At 38.8% G+C, this 22,534-nt stretch overlaps 1 protein-coding gene across 6 annotated transcripts in view; it reads right to left on the bottom strand.

The window, feature by feature from the left end:
• Nucleotides 1-22,534, bottom strand: part of TIAM1 (TIAM Rac1 associated GEF 1) — a 277,233-nt gene that overhangs the window by 35,951 nt on the left and 218,748 nt on the right. For 5 of the 6 annotated variants that reach the window (XM_063447935.1, XM_063447957.1, XM_063447946.1 and 2 more), the window contains 7 exons: nt 20,519-20,593; nt 19,563-19,733; nt 19,342-19,446; nt 17,699-17,780; nt 11,999-12,085; nt 9,462-9,674; nt 69-160 (listed from right to left, as the gene is read on the bottom strand). In XM_063447935.1, coding sequence (XP_063304005.1) covers nt 69-160; nt 9,462-9,674; nt 11,999-12,085; nt 17,699-17,780; nt 19,342-19,446; nt 19,563-19,733; nt 20,519-20,593 — 825 coding nt within the window. The remainder of the gene's footprint in view (nt 1-68; nt 161-9,461; nt 9,675-11,998; nt 12,086-17,698; nt 17,781-19,341; nt 19,447-19,562; nt 19,734-20,518; nt 20,594-22,534) is intronic. The other variant, XM_063447986.1, reaches the window with a different exon arrangement.

Raw genomic sequence — 22,534 nt, 5'->3', positions numbered from 1 at the left:
AATTACGATTTCCTATAAAAGCAAGAAAGCATTCAACACGGATCTAACCACAGATCACAGCCACTTACTTTGTTTATTGCATCCACCTCGTCGCTAACTTCAAGTTGAACTTCTCTCTCCTCGGGCGCCGTTTCATTACAGCTGATCGTGTCACTGCATGCTACACAATAATGGAGTAAAAACAAGTCATGAAATATCACAACATAACACAAAGCAAAGTTCTCCATAATTTGTAAAATACGGATTATATCTGTCATTCTTACACTTTCTAAACCTTTCCCTACAATATTCCATCAACCTTCATCTCTGGCTGAGTAAAATATGAAATGTACCAAAAAATGATTTACAATAATGTGCAAAAACCACTGCTACAACCACCAACACAAACCACGGTGTGAATTAAAAATAACCACACAAAAAAAAAAAATAGGTGAGAGCACACAACAAATAAGTAAGATATTATCACAAATATAAATGTTAAAATAAAAAAACAGATCGTAGTACAGTATATTACATATTTTCAAACTGATAAAACAACCATATGATTATCCAACTCACATGTTACTGAGCCACATATTGAATGCTCAGACTTTAAAGGCTCTAGCCAGATAGCTCTTTTGTAGTTCCCACGGATTCTACCCCATGGATTTCTTTGTAAATCTTTATTTTTGCACAGTTCACTAACAGAGTATACATCACCATATATTAAACAGAAAAGGCAAGCGTTATCAGCAGTATAACACATTTATATTGGTGTTTAAGAGAATAGTATAAGGAGAAAGAGTGAACTGGGGCTTTTAAATTTTATACAAATGGTAGTATAACAAAATAAACAAATAGCTACATTTAATAGTGTAACCTTTTAGACAGTACCAGCATGCAATTGCATGAGTGACTTGTGTTGAGTAGATTATGTCAAGATGGGCTATTCACAAGACCCACATGTGCCAAAAATGAAGGGCCAAATGATTGAAGCGATTTTGCATCGGCTGGTTGGCCGGTCTATAGCAGGCATAGGCAACCTTCGGCACTCCAGCGAAGGTAGCCTACGCCTGGTCTATAGGCCAACTCGAGAAAAATGTGAGTGATATGAGCCAGGGTACTTAAATTGTGATGGTACAGTAAGAGTCTAGTGCCTAGCGCTAAAATAAAATTAAATAAAGCATAATTTGTAGGCTGACAAAAGAGTAAAGAAACCACTGGCAAGCAAAATGATTATACTATGGAGTATAAAGCAATTAAAGCAGATATAGGGAACATTGCTATATGGGGGTCTGTGGCGTACCGCAAGCTATGCCAATTTATTGATGTAAATTAGATGGATTTTTAACCTTGTCACTATAGTACATAATCGGCTGTGTGTAGATTTCAAGATAACATCATTCATTTAATGTGGGCTTTAATGCATTTAGATAATTTTGAGGTGTTTTAACATTTTATGTTAATTAATTTATGGATATAACATTTCAACATTTTCTCCCAAATTATCTTCTTCTTCGGATTGCTTTATGTATTTGAGTAAATATTTATATTGTGGTTAAATGCTTAATATTGTAGGGATATTTATCAAATAAATGTTTTCTTAATCTCCCTTATTACTCTTTTTAATATTTTTTAACAAATGTTATTTAAACAATTTAAAAACAGGGAAGTATTCACTTAATTTTAGAGAGATTCGTGGAAATGTATGGAATAGATTGATTAGATATTTGTTTGCCCACAAATATAATGAACATTTTGGCAATGACCAGAGTGCAACAGTTATGTTACCCGCATATACGGAATGACGCAAGCGTAAGGGACGAATGTGGAAGCGGGGATTCGAAAAAAGGGCGCAAAGAAGACCAAGTGCACCAGTCGTCCTATAAATATGGAGGACCTGCCGAAATATAGATTATGCACCTTGAAGAAGACCACTACTGTTGAAACACGTTTTATTTGTTCTACACTTTTTGATGTTCAGCAGTGATATTTGTAAGTTTCCTTTATGCTTATTTACCTGAATAAAGCACAAAAGAAAATCCTAGACATACATCTGCTGGGGTAGAATTCAGAGAACTACAGAAGAGCTATCTGACAGGAGCCTGGCTCAGTAACATGTGAGTTGGATAATCTATATCCAATAGTGAGAATGTCATCTACACTATAATCTGTTTTAAGATTTATTACAGGTTAAAATAGAATTTATATTAGAGATTATATCTTACTTATTTGTGGTGCGCTATGACCTATTTTTGGTTATTATATAAAAATGCAGTTCAGAAGATTGGCCACTATTGAATTTCGACAATGCAAGTAATCAACATATTGTACTTTTCTGTAAGAATGCGGCTGAAATTCAGTCTGGGAAGATTCACACAATTCACGGAAAGTGATCATAAATTATTTAAGATTCTGCTTCAAATGCTCTGAAAAATGCGTAAAAGAATATTAAAAGAAGAAAAGAAAATGGACTAACATTCCAGGCTGGATTTCTAGTACAGATGCTGCATTGTTCATAAAAGTGATCAATAAACGCCAAGATAAATTGCTTTTCCTCACTGTGATGAGAGGAATAGCCAGCTGGCACGAGACTGTCAGGATCAATCTGGACGCGTTTTAAGTACTACACTTTTTCTCCATTTTGGCTGGTTTCGTTGCCTGTAGGCTCTGCTTTTTCAGAGCATAGTCTCAGTATTTTAGATTATTTCCTGTTATTAAGAATTTGCTCCAGAAAAAGTCTGCCAAAGCAAAGATGGCAAGCATCAAACTATTTTCTAAGCAACGACAGAACACGGTGCGGGGTTTTTTAATGACACGAATTGAGACTTAACCCTCATTCCGATATGTCTTATTAACAAATATATATAATTGGGAGCTAGAAGTTTGAAATGCAACTCCAGTACAATTTGATGGACACATGAAAATCCAGATAAAATTCACTAACCAGTTCTCAATTCAAGAAACTCAAATCATTTAAGAATGGCCTGTTTCTCCCAAGTCGGAGGCTCCCGGGAGCACATACAGAGCAAGTTGCCTTGGGTTCCGTGGATCCTTTGAGGTTCCGGGTTTTGGTAAATATTTGTGGTGATATATTGAGAATTGTTTAAGCTCACTCAGACTCTGGTAAATAAACACTTTCAGGGGTTTATTTATTTGCAATTCTCTGAGCAAAATTCTTGTCCTCAGATTGTTAAATAAAGGTCTACATCCCTGCTTATTTGCTCTCCTACAAAAGTATTATTGTTAATATATTAACCCATCTTCAGTTTGTGAGAAAAAACAAAAATAAAAAAAATAAAAACACACTACCACCACAGACCTTCTAGGAAATCTAGCCATTATCTGTCCGGAAAAACTCATCATTTCAATTCACTTAACACCATCTGCTGTCCAACTTTGGTACTGCGAGAGTTGAAATAAAAATGCACACTCTTTTCCCCCTATGTAATCGTATTTGGTTAAAAACATTAATATATTAACATGTTTTAACCAACACAGATATTCATTAAACTCAAATTTTCACTAATTAAATCCAAACAGAAAAACAGAGGCCAAAATAGCTGATCTCCATTTTGCCATTTTGATTTCATTAAGGACAGGGTTTAGAGAGTAATCCTGCAAACATAATGGACAATACATGAGAAGAACCCTTCTTGTGTTAACATGGGAGCGAATAGACCAGAATCTCTCGCAACAAATAGATGCAATGTTCTACACTGGAAAAATGTAACATAATGCTACATTACAGCTAACCAATGCTACTTTATGTGATACATATACAACATTTCTCTAACTCCTTCGGCACTTCTCTAACTCCTTTCAAACACAACTGTGATATGTTAGACAGAGGAAGTCCTGAATGATGAGGTGTCCTAACAGTCCAACGTACTGCACAAGTTAGATCATTGAATGATCTAGTGCAGGGGTAGGCAACCTATGGCACGTGTGCCATGCTGGTAAATATGACATTTGGGAACGGAGAAATATATACAATATTACAACAGGAATATTTCTGTACACAGAGACAATTTAAAAATATATATATATTTTTTAAACAATCTTTGCATGGTATTTCTTCTTATAACCCTATGGAAAACCAGAGTTAATATAAACACTTAAGGACCACATGATGGTCACTGCCGTCATGCAGTAAAGGGCTTTAATGTCCGGTGACGGCATAGACCGTCATGCAGTAAAAGTACCAGCAGGGATTGAACTCCAGGTAAGTTGATACCCGGGGGTCCCCATTGTTAGCTGGGACCATTTTTAGTGGCCCCAGACTGACAGGTGAGCTGCATGCAGAGCTCAGAATGAGATCAGCATGCAGTTCGCTCAATGGAGATTTAAATCCCCACAGACAGCAATACATAGGGTTATGTATCTATACGTCACATCAAATGAAAGCCCTTTTTGCCCTTTAACACACACACAGGGAAAATTGCAGGAAGAGCAACTATAGCTTAATGAAATTGTTCTCGTTTGGATAGCATGTCCCTGTAGGCTTTTTAATGTAAATACTGCCTTTTCAGAGAAAAATGCTTACACTGCTGCCTAGTAACACTTCTAGTGGCAGTCACTCAAACAGCCACCAGAGGTGCCTCCTGGGTCAGTGCTGCACAGTCATTCAACATCTCCACACTTTGCATGGATAAGTTGATCATTCCCCCAGAGCTGCACTGATTCAATGTATCTCTATAAGGAGATGGTGAGTTTTGCCGCACATTCCCTATAACCCCTCAATGCTTTCCTGTGGAAATGTATTGAATTATCTCAGCCACGGTGGCAAAGCAGGGCAGGGCCAGCCGCAGCAAGACTGGTGCGGCGCTAGAAAAAAAAAAACTGAGTTTTTAAACCATTTTTTAAAGTAAGGAGTGCGTGGTCGGGACTCTAGTCTGAGCTTTTAAAACTATAGTGTCATGAATACTTGTTTGTATTCCTGACACTATAGTGTTCTCTGAAGGGGAAAAAAAAAAAAAAAATCACACAAAGACCCCTTCCCCCACAATGTATTTAATTAAAGGGACACTATAGTCACCTGAACAACTTTAGCTTAATGAAGCAGTTTTGGTGTATAGAACATGCCCCTACAGCCTCACTGCTCAATCCTCTGCCATTTAGGAATTAAATCCCTTTGTTTGTGAACCCTAGTCACACCTCCCTGCATGTGACTTGCACAGCCTTCCATAAACACTTCCTGTAAAGAGAGCCCTATTTAGGCTTTCTTTATTGCAAGTTCTGTTTAATTAAGATTTTCTTATCCCCTGCTATGTTAATAGCTTGCTAAACTACCCTGCAAGAGCCTCCTGTATGTGATTAAAGTTTAATTTAGAGATTGAGATACAATTATTTAAGGTAAATTACATCTGTTTGAAAGTGAAACCAGTTTTTTTTTTTCATGCAGGCTCTGTCAATCATAGCCAGGGGAGGTGTGACTAGGGCTGCATAAACAGAAACAAAGTGATTTAACTCCTAAATGACAGTGAATTGAGCAGTGAAATTGCAGGGGAATGATCTATACACTAAAACTGCTTTATTTAGCTGAATTAATTTAGGTGACTATAGTGTTCCTTTAAGCTTGGTTCTTAAGGGGTTCAAGTACACTTTGTAGAGGATTACAATAAATCTATATATTGTGCTAGCCAAAATGCCTGCAAACACAGATTGAAAGGTTATTGTTACCATAGGATGTTAGCCAATATTTCTATGCCCTTACCTTAAAGATGACTGACTGTAGGGCATCAGATTTAAGAGGTTTTAACGGATTCTATAAAATGACACTGTGCATGACACCTTCTTCAAGTCAAGACTAGTAGGTAGTGTAAACAGAATTTACAGAAAAAAATCAAAAACTGCTACGAGCTAGCAAGAGTACAGAGTGAAGGGGGGGGCTATTTTTTTTCTAGATTTCGAATAAATGCTAATGAAAAATGAATTAAGAAAATTAGTTAGGGAGAGAGAAGGTTTTATTTTTTTTTATTTTACAAACACAGTGGGACCTGGGGGGGGGGGGGGAGACTGTCGGCAAACTTGCTCCTTTCGAGAACTGCAAACCACACAATATGCTGCATAAAGATGTGTTTTAAAATAAATATGTTGTTTATGTAAAATTGATCGTTCTTTTTTTTAACAAAAGAAAATGAAAATGGATAGGATGGGTATGTAACAAAACACCCAATTGCTAATTCACTATAATAATCAGGAAATATTTTTACAGCAATCAGGGATTTCCGCTTACGGTCGGCTGCAGTGATCTCGTAACCCATACACCTGAATCAGTCATTTATGAGCCCCTATAAAAAACTGTCAGAAGCAGATACAATCTGGAGCTTAGCATGATCGGGAGACACTGTCAATCCGCAAACTGATAGACACTGCTGAGTTTAACAAGGAAAAATATAAAGTGCTTGTTTTCATTGTTAAAACATTAATATTCATTTAATGCGTTTCCTTAATTTTCCAAATAACACTTTTCAAAACTTAAATTAGGTACGATTCACATGCCAATTAACATATATATATATATACACACACACACACACACACGACACTTGATATTTACATCTTTATAGAGATGGTGGCTCGATCAACGAGAATGAAGTTTAAACTGACAATTACACTCATTTTAAGCCACTTAACACTGTTGTAAGAAAGTGAGTTTTAAAACGAAAAGCTTGCAACAAGGTTTCTTGGTTAACGTAAGACAAATTTAAGTAAATTCTTCAATCCCCCCCCCCGCTCCCAAAACAACAACGCAGGAACGCTAATTGGAGAAGCTAGAATTTAAGTCACAACATAATAAATAAGCACAATTTTTTGCAAAGTATTTTTTTTTTTTTACAACACAACACAAATTTAGAAACTAGTCTTTCTTGCTAGAGTGCTCCGTTGCCATGATTCTAATTCCAGCAGACACAAGCTCCTGTATCCAGATATTTTACTAAAAAAAAAAAAAAAAAAAAGAATACTCTCGATGTAGTGTGTGTGTATATGCAGTTTTATCCGTGATATACAGTGAGGGAAAAAAGTATTTGATCCCCTGCTGATTTTGAACGTTTGCCCACTGACAAAGAAATGATCAGTCTATAATTTTAATGGCAGGTGTATTTTAACAGTGAGACAGAATAACCAAAAAAAATAAAAAATATCACAGAAAAATGCATGCCAAAAAAAGTTATAAATTGATTTGCATGTCAATAAGTGAAATAAGTATTTGACCCCTTCGACTTAGTACTTGGTGGCAAAATCCTTGTTGGCAATTAAAGAGGTCAGACGTTTCTTGTAGTCGGCCACCAGGTTTGCACACATCTCAGGAGGGATTTTGTCCCACTCCTCTTTGCAGATCCTCTCCAAGTCATTAAGGTTTTCGAGGCTGACGTTTGGCAACTCGAACCTTCAGATCTCTCCACAGATTGTCTATGGGTTTAAGGTCTGGAGACATGTTAGGCCACTCCAGGACCTTAATGTGCTTCTTCTTGAGCTACTCCTTTGTTGTCTTGGCTATATATTTTGAGTCATTGTCATGCTGGAATACCCATCCACAACCCATTTTCAATGCCCTGGCTGAGGGAAGGAGGTTCTCACCCAAGATTTGACGGTACATGGCCACGTCCATCATCCCTTTGACGTGGTGCAGTTGTCCTGTCCCCCCAAACACCCCCAAAGCATAATGTTTCCACCACCATGTTTGACGGTGGGGATTGTTTTCTTGAGGTCATAGGCAGCATTCCTCCTCCTCCAAACATGGCAAGCTGATGCCAAAAGCTCGATTTTGGTCTCATCTGACCACAACACTTTCACCTAGTTCTCCTCTGAATCATTCAGATGTTCATTGGCAAACTTCAGACAGGCCTGTACATATGCTTTCTTGAGCAGGGGGACCTTGCGGGCGCTGCAGGATTTCAGTCCTTCACGGTGTAGTGTGTTAACAATTGTTTTCTTGGCGATTATGGTCCCAGCTGCCTTGAGATCATTAACAAGATCCTCCTGTGTAGTTCTGGGCTGATTCCTCACCGTTCTCATGATCATTGAAACTCCACGAGGTGAGATCTTGCATGGAGCTACAGACCGAGGAAGACTGACAGTTATTTTGTGTTTCTTCCATTTGCGAATTATCGCACCAACTGTTGTCTCCTTCTCATCAAGCTGCTTGGCAATGGTCTTGTAGCCCTCCAGCCTTGTGTAGGTCTACAATGTTGTCCCGGACATCCTTGGACAGCTCTTTGGTCTTGGCCATGGTGGATAGTTTGGAATCTGATTGATTGCTTCTGTCTTTGATACAGGTAACGAGCTGAGATTAGGAGCACTCCCTTTAATAGAGCGCTCCTAATCTCAGCTCGTTACCTGTATAAAAGACACCTGGGAGCCAGAAACCTTGCTGATTGACATGCAAATCAATTTATAAAATGTACAAAATCAGCAGGGGATCAAATACTCTTTTCCCTCACTGTATTATTAATTGGAAACAAGCTAGGCATGTATGATCTCACTAAAGCTTTGCTCCATTCATGAAGGACTCTGAAGACCAAGCATAGGAGAATCATGGATGTGCTTTAGGTCTTTAGTAAATGTCTCAAAAAAAGGGAACCAAGACTTTCCCTTTAATGGATCTTCTTGGAGACCATGGATTTACTGCTCATCAAAATGATCTAAATATGTCTTATATTCTATCTTTCATAAAAGCACAGACAATACTGTAAATAGTAAGATTTCGTACGGTACTATATAAAGGAGAAATCCCATAGAGTGTGTAATATCATAGAATTACAAAGTTACACGGGGAGCCCTTTTAAAAATAAATACACAAGTTGTCAAGGCTGCACACCAGGTAATCTGCAGACAAAACATGGCCATTCTGAGAAAAAGAAAAATCTCATCATATCACTTTCCCCACCACTATCCTCAACCACCTATTACTTTACCAGTGAATGGGTTAACCTCAAGACCTGAAAATTACTTTTTATTACTTACTTCTTTATTACAGTTGATTTTATTTAGTAAAAATTAAATGTGAAATCTCAACAAAGCTTCTTGTCATTTAACATCGGTGTTGCCATGGTAATGCATAATGCAAGACTTGTTAAATTTATTTTTAAAGAGACGTTTTCAGGACTACCATCATCGTGCTTCTCTGAAAAAATTCTTTAAAAAGGAGCATCACTATACACTCTGCTCTAACGGGAAGCCTGTGTCGTGGCCAATCTAACGCCATTCAGAATACGGCAAACAACTGCGCTATCCACCATGACTTTTACTACCATTACTGCCATGTATAAAGAGTTAGAGACCACTTTTAGGCAACTATTTATAGTAATTTATACATATCTTGGCTATTTCACCGGCACAATGAACAAGTAAACATTTGATGCAGACATCCACTTATTGTGTTGTTTTTCAGACCATTTCTTTGGCTAGTGGTCGATTTGCCAGTTTAAATACTGCTAGAAGTTTGTTAATAACTTTTATAGCTAGAATCACCTTACCTCGTGGAGTGCTGACAAGCGTATAGTCGCTGCAATCACCATCTGATCGCCGTGGCAATGCCTCAAACACACCGGCGTTCTCTTCCGCTGCAGGGCAGGTACGGACTGTAAGGCACAGTAGCGGCTTAGAAAGCAAATGCTTTAACAGCGCTGAATTGAGATCGCGGGCCTTGGCATTGTTTATCTCCAATATTTCATCTCCAGCTTTCAGACCTGGAAATGGCAAGCAGTTTTACTTGTTACTACAAAACTAGTCACAAAGGTAAACTATTACGTCCTAAATAATAATGAAAAAATCCCATGCTCAATTCATTCCTCTATTAATCCGATTTACTTGCCAACCCCTTAAACTTGGTGAGTTTACCAATGGTACTTCTACACAGTCCACAAAACAACCAATCAGGAAACAAGTCCATTTAAGCAGTGGTGCACAATGGTGGAAAAAGACAGCACACTATATACATACCAAATAAAAGACAAAGATGGCCTTGCCAAAGAGCCGACATCTAGCCATTGATGCTCTTTTCTACAAAGTACTTATCTTCCAATTTAAGGGTTAAAATTAGTAATTGAGACGAAAGATGGCAGGTGGAATTTGGAGGTGATGGCTAGAGAGATAATTGCAGCCACTGGTAACATGTGAAGGGAGATAATGGAGTGAGATTTCAAGCATCTGGACAAACATGCGATAAATTAAGAGGAGACTATTTCTCCCAATTTGCAGGTCATGTCCTGCCATCCCAACTTAATTCCCTGATTTCCCACCTTTGGGGACACCAGGGAAGTGTCTCCAGCAGGCAAAGGGTGAGCAAATTATTAGATGCATTCACACTATGTTCAGGGCACTAACGCCCTGCAGAGAGCAGCGAACCAGTGCTCCTTGTAGGATCAGCCCTCAGTATCTGCCCCTTAGATGATTGTCAGGCAGCGAGGCTGACCTGCCAGTAATCTGGGGAACCTGCCACATTTCCAGGTGGGTCTGTTGCCTTTAGAGAGAGCACTGACCCCTTGGGTAGTGCTGAGTGGGTGGGTAATGCGAAGTGGAAAACTTAATAGTCTTCTTTTTTTTTTTTTTTTTTTTTAAATAGAAGACCCTGGGCAAGAATTAGGAAAACAGGTGAAAATATTTATTGCTAGAAAGGAGCACGGTCTGGAGAAAAAGAGGGTGTAAGCAAAACACGTGTTGTATACAATTAAAAAGTTTGTCACAAAAATTTCTCTCTCCCAAAGTATTAAACTACAGCTACAGCTTAATGTAGTTCTGGTGAATATAGCCAGTCCCTCAAGGCTTTTCAAACGTAAAAGAGGCATTTTCAGAGAAAAGGCAGTGTTTACATTGCCGGCTAGTAACACTTCTAGTGACAGTCACTCAGACTGCCACTCAATGTGCTTCCTATCCAAGTGTCGCACAGTGTGCAGCACCTACATTCAGCGTCTCCACGCTCTGAATGTAGACACTGAACATTCCCCATAGAGATACATTGATTTAATGCGTCTTTATGAAGAAATGCTGATTAGCGCAGTGCAGTGTTTTGCCGTCCCTATAGTGTTCCTTTAATAAATGTTAAATATTGGTAGAATACATTCATTAAACATCACAATGAAACATTGCAAGTAGAGAAAATAACAGTGATAAACTGCAGGTAAAGATGGTAACATTGTTATATAAAAAATAATAATATCGTGTTAGAGTTAAGAATATATGAAGTGGAGTATCTTCAAAGCCAGATGAAATAATAAAAAAATAAAAAAAGAGCGAGAGAAAAAAAGTGCTTTTCTTTAGTATTTTGTAATTGTTGCTTAAGTAGTGTCTAACTTAATGTTATTACATATCCATGCTTCATTGTTTTGAAAAAGTTGTTATAAACAGTGACCAGATACTTGATGAGGGAAATGAAAATTTTAGGACACAACTTGTCATGCTGAAAAAAAACAAAAACAGCAAAGAAGGTTTTCAGTTTGGCTAATGTGGGCTGAAATGTGTAGTTTCCCCAATAATAATTCTCTCAACTCCAGATTTATTGAATAAACTGCAATGTTTATAACTTGACTGCTGGCTAAAACCCAGCCACGAATCACATTAAATTCTGGGAAGATTAAATGACATTCTGACATTGTAAGCGCTGAGAGAGATCTATGAATATAGGAACACATATCAGTTGTTTCATTTAAGCAAATTCTAAGATAAGTTTAAATCACTTGCAAAAGAAAAGAAAAAAAATTAAGAATCCAAACTCCGCTAAATGCCTCAATAAATATATTTTCATACAAGTTTTTCAAGTGATCTAATATTTTGGATAAACATTTAAAATGTTTATATTTTGAAAAATATTGTTTTGTTTTTTTAGTTTTTTTTACATATTGAATACATTTTTATGTGACTTTTTTATCTTTTAGATTAGAAAAATCATTTTAAAACTTTATCCAAAAATACATTTACATTAAAATTACTCCTGACAGAATGTGTGAGGAAATAAACCACGGGTGGATGAATGGACCAGGATTAAGTTCTAGAACTCTTAGCGAATGGTACATACCTTTCTTAAATGCCAAGCCCGATTCCCTCACGCTGTTGATATAAAGGTGCGGTCTGCCGTCTTCTTCAACTGAAGAGAGGGAAAATCCTAAAACAAAATCCAGTCAATATGGTTAAAACCAGGGCAAACTAAGCATCTATCATACACAATCTATAACACAGTTTCACAAAATAACCATAACAGACTACCTAAAAGGCGCAAAGCCCTTTTCAACTGGCAAAAAAGAAGCAGGGTGAATTTCCAAACTTTGGGGTATCAGGATTAAAGAAGCCTGCACCCCTTAAAGGGTTCCATATCCGATTATTTTCCAGCCTGGGTACTAAGAGAGCATTTAACTCGAAAACGAAGGCATTCATTGAAGGTACCCTGTCAAAAGAAGGCCTGACCTGTTTAAGACAAAAGGTATAAGGATACAATTGCTCCTGTTATCCTGTCACAGATTTTTAAAGACCAAATAGGACAACGAGGAAAGAGATCTGTGCAAAAATAAAACATTACAAGATTTCTAGAATGACAGAGGATTAGGACTTCTTGTCAGATAGGAATGAAGTGCAAGCAGTCCGGTTTTCCTTTTTTTTTTTTTTTTAGAAGGGTGGGGATTAAGAGAAAGAGAGGGAATGGGGTTGGGCAAAACGAGATAAAATATTAGCGAGTCTGAAAAATAGGAAATAAGGGAGACAAATGGAATAAACATAAACCAAGGTCCCCGAAAGTCACGAAGCAGACTGCAGAGCGTGTCAAGTTGTAAACTATTGCACATCAATAAAAATGTCAACAAATGATAAAGTCGAAGAGTTTGTTGTCAATTGTGCAAAGAATGAATGATCCTTTCATCGCTGAGGATGTTGATTTATGTACTGACAAAGGATGCATCACACAATGCTGAACAGGAAAATGTGTTCCGGCAATTAGACATACACTTTGCAGAACGCACAAAATAATGGACAAAACAATACCCAACACCGTAAGAACAAGGATTTCTTTTTTCAGCAAAACTAAGAACGCAAAAGACCCCGTACAGATAAAGAAATTCAAGTTTAGCACATAATCATAGGTTTAATTCTAATAGATCCCAAAGAAGAAATGTATACCCCTCTGTTCATCCGGGAAAACAAACAACTTCAGTGCAATGTTTGGGGGAGTGAACTGTATGTCACGTCCAAATGTTTTTGTTTTTAGAACGCTTTTACTGTATGGAAAGTATTAAAGGAGAAAGGTCATTTCTCTGGAATTACACTATTGAAAAAAAACATTAAAAAACGAATTTACAAGGTGTATGCCCCTTTTTGAGATGCTCCGTTTTCTTATATTAAAATCTAAGTGAAAATGAACAGTTGTGAGAAGTGATAGTTCCCCTTTAACACTACTACTCATGTTCACACAGCAAAGCAAGTCTCAATCCTATTGCGCCTGTTTAGATCACAGGGTACGTGTAAGAAACAACATGAAGTCACTCTGTAATCTATGAATCAACACTTACATGTCAGCTGTGGTTTCACAGAGGCTGAGCAGGTGGTCAGTGATGGCTCTTTCATGCATTCCAACTATCATCTAGTGTGTAGCTCCTGTAAAGCTCACTATGCTTCTAATTGGCTACGCAGGCTTTGACCATACTGTTCTAAGACATACTAACCCTGACCTAATGTTTGTCTCTTGAACTTCTCACTATGCTTCCAAATGGCTGATCAAGCCTCGACTATACTTTGCCAAGACATACTAACTTTTACTGGTGTGCCTCCTATACTTCTCACTATGCTTCCAGCTGACTGAGCAGGCCTGGACCAGACAAACTAAACCTCATCCAACATGTACATACTCTACCTCTCACTATGCTTCTAACTGACTGAGCAGGACTAGACCAGAATGTGCCAAAAAAAAAATAGCCTTGATCCCACATGGGCATCCTCACTATGCTTCTGACTGAGCAGGCCTGGGCCAGGCAAACTATTCTTCATCCAACATGTGCCTTCTCTACTTCTCACTATGCTTCTAACTAACTAAGCAGGCATGGACCAGGCAAACTAACCTTCATCCAACATGTGCCTTCTCTACTTCTCACTATGCTTCTAACTAACTAAGCAGGCATGGACCAGGCAAACTAACCTTCATCCAACATGTTCCTCCTCTACTTCTCACTATGCTTCTAACTAACTAAGCAGGCATGGACCAGGCAAACTAACCTTCATCCAACATGTTCCTCCTCTACTTCTCACTATGCTTCTAGCTGACTCTGACTAAGCAGGCATGGACCAGACTGTGCCAAGACAAACTAGCTAAAGTTAGCATTTCCTACATTTAGAAGCAAAATATTTCTATATAAATACCAATATAAAAAAGCAGGACTCACTAGTTTTACCCAAACAGTTCAACTCGCTAATCAGTACCTACAGACTATGTCAGTCTCTGTTCGCTCAGGTAAAAAGAAAATTTAGAAAACATTTTATATTTTATATTATATTTATATTATTATATGGTATTTTATTCCAAGTAAAATCAGGCTGTAGCAATGCCAATTAAAAATGGAGGTTTCCACACAAATCATTTATTTTTACTAGTTATGCACTGCAATGTGTTTTCTTTACTTGTTTTATGTACTATGACCATAATAATATATTACGTTATTGTAAGCACATTTATTTCACTTGAAAAAAATAAGATTTTTTATAAACTTGAACACACACACAGTCACACAGTCGATATGCACATGGCCCAGAGAAAAGCAGATTCGTCCTATATTTGCGGACCAGCAAAGTCTGTTCCATTTAGCCAAACAATTACCAGTTATATGTATGTTACTGATTCAAGATTCCAAAATGCATTCATTGCAACACATCTCTTTTGCCAATGATGCTGAATTGAAATATTTTTCTCGATTCTAGAAGACCCTTTTTGTATAAATGACAGACAGATTAAAACAAAAAAACTAAAACCTGGAGTGAGGGATTTTTAACAAGCAAATCTAACACTTAGAACTGCAAAGAGCACATTTTCCACTAGATGGCGATGGTGTCTCACAGGATATCAATGAAAGTAACTTATTCAGTTCCTCAAGGAACACTTCATCATTTTTTTTCCCCCTTCAACCAGTTAGTAACTTGTACCAATCCCGTAACAAACATGGGTTAGTATAAAAAGTAATAATTTTGCACAGTTTTCGGGTTTAGGGGAGGGATTAATAAAGCGGCTATCTTAAAGAGACATAGTCACAAGAACTTTAGCCTAGTGAATCCATTTTGATTTATAGATTTGCCCCTACACTGCTTAGTTACCTGACATTTAGGAGTTAAATCACTTTGTTCATGCAGCCCTATACACCTCTCTACAAGTGACTTGCACAGCCTTCCTAAACAATTCCTGTAAAGAGTCACCTAATGTTTCCTTTATTGCACAGTCTGTTTAATTTAGAATTTCATAGCTTGTGCTCTGTTAATAGCTTGACCTTGCAGGAGCCTCATGTATATGATTAAAGTTACATTTATAGAGCAGGAGATAAATAAAATATTTTTTTTTTAAAAAAACTTCTATAGCAAGTTAATATCTGATTAAACCAAGGTTTATGCAGCCCTAGCCATGGGAGGTGTGGATAGGGCCGCATAAAGATAAACAAAAGTGATTTAGCTCCTAAATGGCAGAGAATTTGGCAGTAAGACTACAGGGGCATGATTTACACACAAAAACGGCTTCATTAAACTAAAGTTTGTTTTGGTGAATCGAGTCTCTTCAAATGATCTGAGAACTAGTTTTTGCAGGCACTGTAAGTCTTCCCCTTTTTTAGCCATCACAGAATGTATTGTCTGTGCTAGACATCGTCCAGTCAGAGGATTCTCATTTAGAAGATTTGCAGACAATCCAGTCACGCTCTTCTCAATAAAGCAGATAAGAGACTACACATGCTTAGTAATAGAAAACTACTCTGTGGCACCATTCGGACTGGGATCTCAAATTCCCCCTGCCGTAGACAATAGCCGAAAGATAGAGATAGAGATAGCTATAGCTATAGAGAGATTTTATATATATATATATATATATATATATACACACACACACACACACACACACATACACACACACACACAAACTTCAATGCAAACTTTGTTTGGACACTAAAGCTGCCAACATTTCGGATCTGTTACTGGGCCTTTCCCAATCTGTGGCAGAGCCGAAATGTTGCCAGCATCAATGTCCAAATAAAGTCTTCCTTGAAGAAACTCTGTGTGGGCCTAGACATTTTTCTGTGGCTTTACATTTCTCAATGTGCGGTGTTAAAGCTTATTGAGAAGTACATGAATGGCTTTTTAGAAGTACATGAATAGCAATCATCAAGATCAGCACATCCCCTCACTTTCACTTTAAACTCTAATTCAAAACAAACTAGGCAGGAAACCCCCCCGGCAGTCTGACTGACAGCTGAAAAGGTGAGACAAAGATTTATAAAACCCTGACTTTTATAAAAATAAGCCTGTAGGGACAGGCAGTGTAACTCCAGAACAAGTGCTTTGAGTGTTAGGCGTTGTTCTTAAATTCTTCTTCTTTTTTTTTTTTTTGACAATCTTTATTTTCAGGTTTGTTTATTTTTAAGCGAGGGTACAGAAGGGAATATAGGGAGGGCAGTCAGTTCTATGTTAAGGACATGCATTGTCTACAGCATACTTTCACAAGCCCTGGTCACGTTTCACAATAGCGGTTTGGCATCTCGCGGGTGTTCAGGTTAGGAAGGGCAGATACAATCATAGATATATTGTGCAGCAATCCGTACATCGCTGGTGTCTAGTATCTTTTGTAATATATCCCTCTCTCGCGTTTGTGGCTCTGTGGCACCAGTGATTGGAGGTCGATGGGTCGGGTGTGGGTCCCTGCATTGGTTATGCATACCGTGGCCCGGGCTGCGACGTGAGAGGTTGTGGGCCGCGTAGTGTCTAGGGCATCCCGGGTGTGGGCAGTATGTCACCCCATCTGTGAGGGGTTCCGTCCGCTGGTCGTCACCAGGTCTGCCCTAGCTGTGGCGTCTGTGTGTGGCAATGCGCAGATTATATGGTACGGTCGGTGTCTGGGTGTGGGACTGTCCGGTCTGGTGCGAGTCAGAGGGGAGGGGAAAGAAAAGAGGAGTGGGCGGAGAGGAGAGCGAGAGAGAAAGAGGAAGAAGAAGACTGAGCAAGGGTGGTTGAGGCGGAGGGGAGAGTAATGGGGATGGGCGCAAAGGCCTGGGTATGGGACTTGGGGGATTGTTCTAGTCACCGAGGTGTACATGAGCCAGGGAGTCCATGTCTGGTTGCACTTTTCAGACCGGCCCTGGAGGTCTGCAGTCAGTCTCCATGGCGTGGATTTCTCCCACTCTATCCACCCATTGTTGGAACGTAGGGGCTGTCGCCTTCTTCCCTTAAATTATTCTAATATATATTTTTTTGTGTGTGTGTATGCTGAGCGGCATTTTTTTCATGGGAAAACCATTTACTTTAAAATAAATTGAGGTATTATTCTTTGCAGCAATCTGTTGTGGGTTCCACGCCAGGTAATGCAGGTATGTGGGCAGGATCCCCTCACTGTTGTAGAGCTCCATGAGAATAGACACAAAGCATTCAACAATATTATGACATCTTTATCAGATGGATTTGGTTCAGAACATTTTCCCAGAACATACAACATACACATGACAATCACACAATAGCGATCTAAAACATGATTACACTAGATAAGCCTCACCAAAGTTTTCTATACAATGTTCACTCTTCTCAAGTTGAATGTGTTTTATGATTTTTGGACAGATTTCAATTTCTTTATAAAGCTGTAAAGGAGAAGAAAAAAAGCAAACCGTCAGTTAGAATGGTCTTGTTGTCAATGTACGTGTTAAATAACCGGTCTGATTCTAGTTTCAATCGACTTGCATGAACATGACCGAAGATGCTCAGGTTTCTAATCAGGTTTGTTTGTCGTTTTCTTATTTAATCTTAATCACACTATAAACCACAGGTATGTTAAAGAACGGGCACAACGAGTCCATGTCCTTTCAGTTTTGGGAGGATGTGGTATCTACCTGATTATGGTCAGATGACTAAGTCATTAAATAAGAACATCTGGAAATGGCAGGTTCTATAAAGCTCTGCATGTATTTGCTAGTGTCCCTTTAATTGCGGTATTGTACAAATAAATAGACCAGAAGGTGATGGATTGTTGATATGATAATCAACCTGATATAGGTTGCTAAAAATCTGCTGACTCTGGCCCCTTATATGAATAAGCTCATAAATCTGAGAAATCCACCTTTGCAGATGGTTATCTTGTGTATTTCTGATTGGTAATAAATACCAAACTGAAAAAAACAGCTGTCTTTAGATGTTGACTTTCCATCAAATTGCAGATTAAACATTACCACCACTCAGAACAGGGAGTAGCGGAAAATATAGGCAGCAAGTGATTAGAATGTCAGATAATCAATATTCTACTGCATTGTTACTCTCAGTAGCAGCATAGTGATAAATGGGAATCAAGAAAAACACGATAAAAGTGACATGGTTATCAATGTCAACTTGATATTTTAATGGTTCTCTACGGACTAATATATAATGACCAAGAAGTCGTTATTGCTGCAGTATTAGATGGGATCTATTCAGTCTATTTTCTGGTTATCGTTAAGGTTGGAGGAATTTAGAGGAAGCGCTCCAATATATCAATAAACAAGCCCCGTCCATGCACAACTTACATAATAAACATCTTTAAAATAACTTCTAACACTAGAGCGGAAATCTGGCCACGCTTTTCTGCAACACAAATAGAGTACGGCTGGATTGTTTATACGATGAACCACTGTTTGTTATAGAGTTACTCAGCAAGCAGGAACCTCCACAATGACTCTTAATGAAGGCACCTGCTCTAAATACAATCACCGGGATTCACCAGGTGAGCAAATAAAAGAATGCAAAGCTCATGGTCACAAATGGCAGGGATAACCGCAATTAATATTAGAACCAATACATGAGGTGTGTAGACTAAAATGCTAAATTAGAATGTTGGAAACAACCAAACGTGACATTCTACAAATTAAATCCCGTACAGAACAAACTGTAAGGGGAATGGCAACATTCTAATTGTCTGCAGTAAATTCAAAGAAGTCAACATTATTTATTTATGGACCTTGCAAAATAGTGAAGTGGAATAGTATTTAAGAATACACAACTCGAGATTTTGTTAAAGCATTTGCCTGAGATGAGTTCACTTTAACATCAATAGGATTTTTGTTTTGTTTTCTTAAGTCTGTGTAAAATGTTTGCCGGAATGAGGATGTATAGGAAATGCCTCTTTCCAAATCGCAATTGTGACATGAAAGTAATTAAATTCACAATATTTACCAACTCATAGATCTCCTCTTCAGGCTTGGGGATATAGTGTGGTCTTTGACTGTCAGTTAGGAATTTCAGACGAAGATAATGGGCTGTGCAGTCCAGCTGATGAGCCTACAACAAATAGCGAGAGACTCCGTTCAATAAAAACTCGAAGAAAGTGGACAAATCCTGAGACACATACAGATCCAACACCAAAAAACATATTAAGTTTTTTTTTTCGTTTTTACCCTGCAGATGATTTCCAACGCATCCTTGGCGGTGTCCTCTGGATGGATTACCATAAGAACAGCCTGATCATTTGGCAAGCCCACCCAGGAAGGAACCAGGTAATCATGTACCCACATGTCAGTGTCCGGATTGTGTGGATGGACAGTGGTCAGCACGACTTCTTTCTCCTTCTGTCAATAGAGAAGATGAGGACAGATCAGGGATACAGATGCCGGAAGTTTATTACATCACATAAAATTAATTAATGGATGTTCCTGCTGTTAAAGTTATTACCAGCTCTCATGAACAACCAACAGCTCAGGTGTTATCACTATTTGAACATAACTGGGTAAAATCCCTAAATCTAACGCTGCTGGTGGGTCATTGCGATCTGAACATCAAAGTTACTAATCAGGTTTGAGAGATATTGGTCTAGTGCAGAGGTAGGCGACCTTCCGCACTCCAAATGTTATGGAGTACATCACCCATAAAGCATCAGGGGAGATATAGTCCACAACATCTGGAGTGACGAATGTTGCCTTCCACTGATCTAGTCTGTCCTACTCCCGAGTCTGCTAAAGAAAAGTCACACCAAAAATGACTTGTCATTAGAATCTAGTGGTTTTCCAGGGGATATTCTGTTATTTAAACTTCCTTTTCTTACATACCTGTTCCATGTTTAAACCTAGCTTGTGATCTGAGGCACACTGAACCACGGAGGGAACTCAGGATCACAAGTATATACACAGAAACATTTTTAGTTAATGCAAACACACAAAAATTAAGCCCTGAGCTCAAACTCCCACAACTCGTGAGCAGCAGCAATTGCTACAGAATTCAGCAGCCAAAATACATAAATGTTCTATGGTTTCAAATTTTCCCTTGCCTAAAATCTTACAAATCCTCTATACCAAGTGCGTACACATGAAAAAATACATTATCACATGTTTAATTGACGATAAAATGATATCTTTACCTTTTCCTCTGACATGGTCTCGTCAAATATACCTTCCAAAGATTTCTTGACAGGTTCAGAACCATCAGTAAACACCTACAAACAACAGAATGTGCTTAGCTTCACAATACCGGATTGAGTGATTTACAAAAGCTGCCCAGAATGTTTCTTCCCTTGGCAAGAATTGGCAACTAAAAAATTATTTGTTATGAAAATAAATAATAGAGTTGCAACATTATTATTGCATAAGTGATATTGTTAACCAGACATTTAAATCCAACCATTTGTGGACCTTTTTCATTTAATCAGCGGTTCTTTTATTAGGGGATCCAAATCATGCAGATTTAAGAATGTGGCTTACTATTTTAATTGCAACCGTTCGTTATTACATTGGTGAAGGTTCTGGTGCAGCTGATTTACACTAATACCAATTAATCACATATACAAAGAATGGCAAATACCACTATGTAGGTATCCAGAAAGCGACACAGGTGTAGGTTGAGAAAAATCAGACATATACATTGATCAAGGCTTCTACAGACAAACACAGGCATACATTCAAATTGGAGTGTCCAGGGGTAAGCAAAATGTGTAATGTCATATTTTAATGGTGCTCCACAACATCTGATCGAATTTAAAAGAGAACGGTCCCTTCACAGGAATTTTAATGCAACGTTAACCTATTCACTATATCGAACAAACATGTATTTGTGAAAGCTGAACATTGAAATTAAATGTAGAAATTCAAGACCTCTTTATCATTTAACTGTGCTCCTTCACCTTGGCTCCCTGTCAAACTTTTCCCATTGCACCTGGCAGTCAGCATAGGGAACACATACAGATAAGATGAGGAAAACCACGTTTCCCTTTCTCCTAATTCGCAATGTGAGCCCTGGCTATGGCTAGATTGCACATCACGGATACAATTGGAAACTATTTAAAGGAACAATAAAACATTAGTAATATAAATGTTTTCCTTTTGCTGTAGTGCCCTAGTTACTGCTTAAGTGACCAGCACCTACCTGCAGGAAGGGGAAAAAATAGGTAGTTCACTTACCTTTTCTCCCTTGCAGTGCTGGCGTTTCGCCAATTTGGAAAACTTGAGAAAGCACTGGGAGGCTAGTGGGTATATGCGGCAAAACACCATGCTGAGCCAATCAAATGGTCTCTCTGAGGCCATTTGATTACTCCATTATTTCTCAGAAGTGCCTCAAGTGGCCAAGAATGTGAAAGTGGGCAGTATGACAGCCACTTAAGCCAGGTTAACTTGCAGATGTGGAAGCAATGTTTTCAGAATAGGGGCACATGGCACCCAGACCACTTCATTAAAAAGGTAATGGGCTGGGGCGGAGCCAAGCAACAGAGCCGTGCAGACGCACTTCATGAGAGCTCCCGGCCATCAGAAGGAAATTATACCACATTTGGGTAACAAAAACCCCCAACATCTACCCCAGAGGTGCCCCCTGACCGAGAACAAGAATGGGACGAAAGGCAAAAAAACTAAAGCCTGACAAACCGAGTTTGAATCAGAATATTGGCGACCTCCTGCGCCGAGCTAACAGCGCGGTTAGGCCCAAGATGGCCGCCTACCACGAGAACTTCTCAGATACATCAGACGACTTCTACCTGGAAGGGGAGGAAGAAGAAATGGCAGCAGCACAGCACACTAAAACGGTTCCCAAGGTACCCGACTCCCCTCCGGTCACCACCGAAGTCCTCACAACACTGCTAACGACCCTCCAGAATACCATACTAGCGGACACAGCCAAGATCCGCGAAGACATAAGAGGCCTGTCGGGCAGGTTGGGCACCCTGGAAGGAACCACCGGGGAACACTCTAAACAAATCTCCTCACTACAACAGGAGATAGACAAACTACAGCAACAGCACAAATCATTTGACCAGCGCCTGGCCACGATGGAAGACACAAGGCGCAAAAATAACCTGAAAATAAGGGGCATCAAAGAAGACGTACCGGCCGATGAGTTGCCTCACCTCCTGCGGCGACTATTTACAGAGCTACTGCCCCTGAGACAA

The sequence above is a fragment of the Pelobates fuscus genome, chromosome 1, assembly GCF_036172605.1.
Source record: "Pelobates fuscus isolate aPelFus1 chromosome 1, aPelFus1.pri, whole genome shotgun sequence".
Classification (NCBI taxonomy): Eukaryota; Metazoa; Chordata; class Amphibia; order Anura; family Pelobatidae; genus Pelobates; species Pelobates fuscus.
This window is presented reverse-complemented; position numbering and strand designations above follow the sequence as displayed.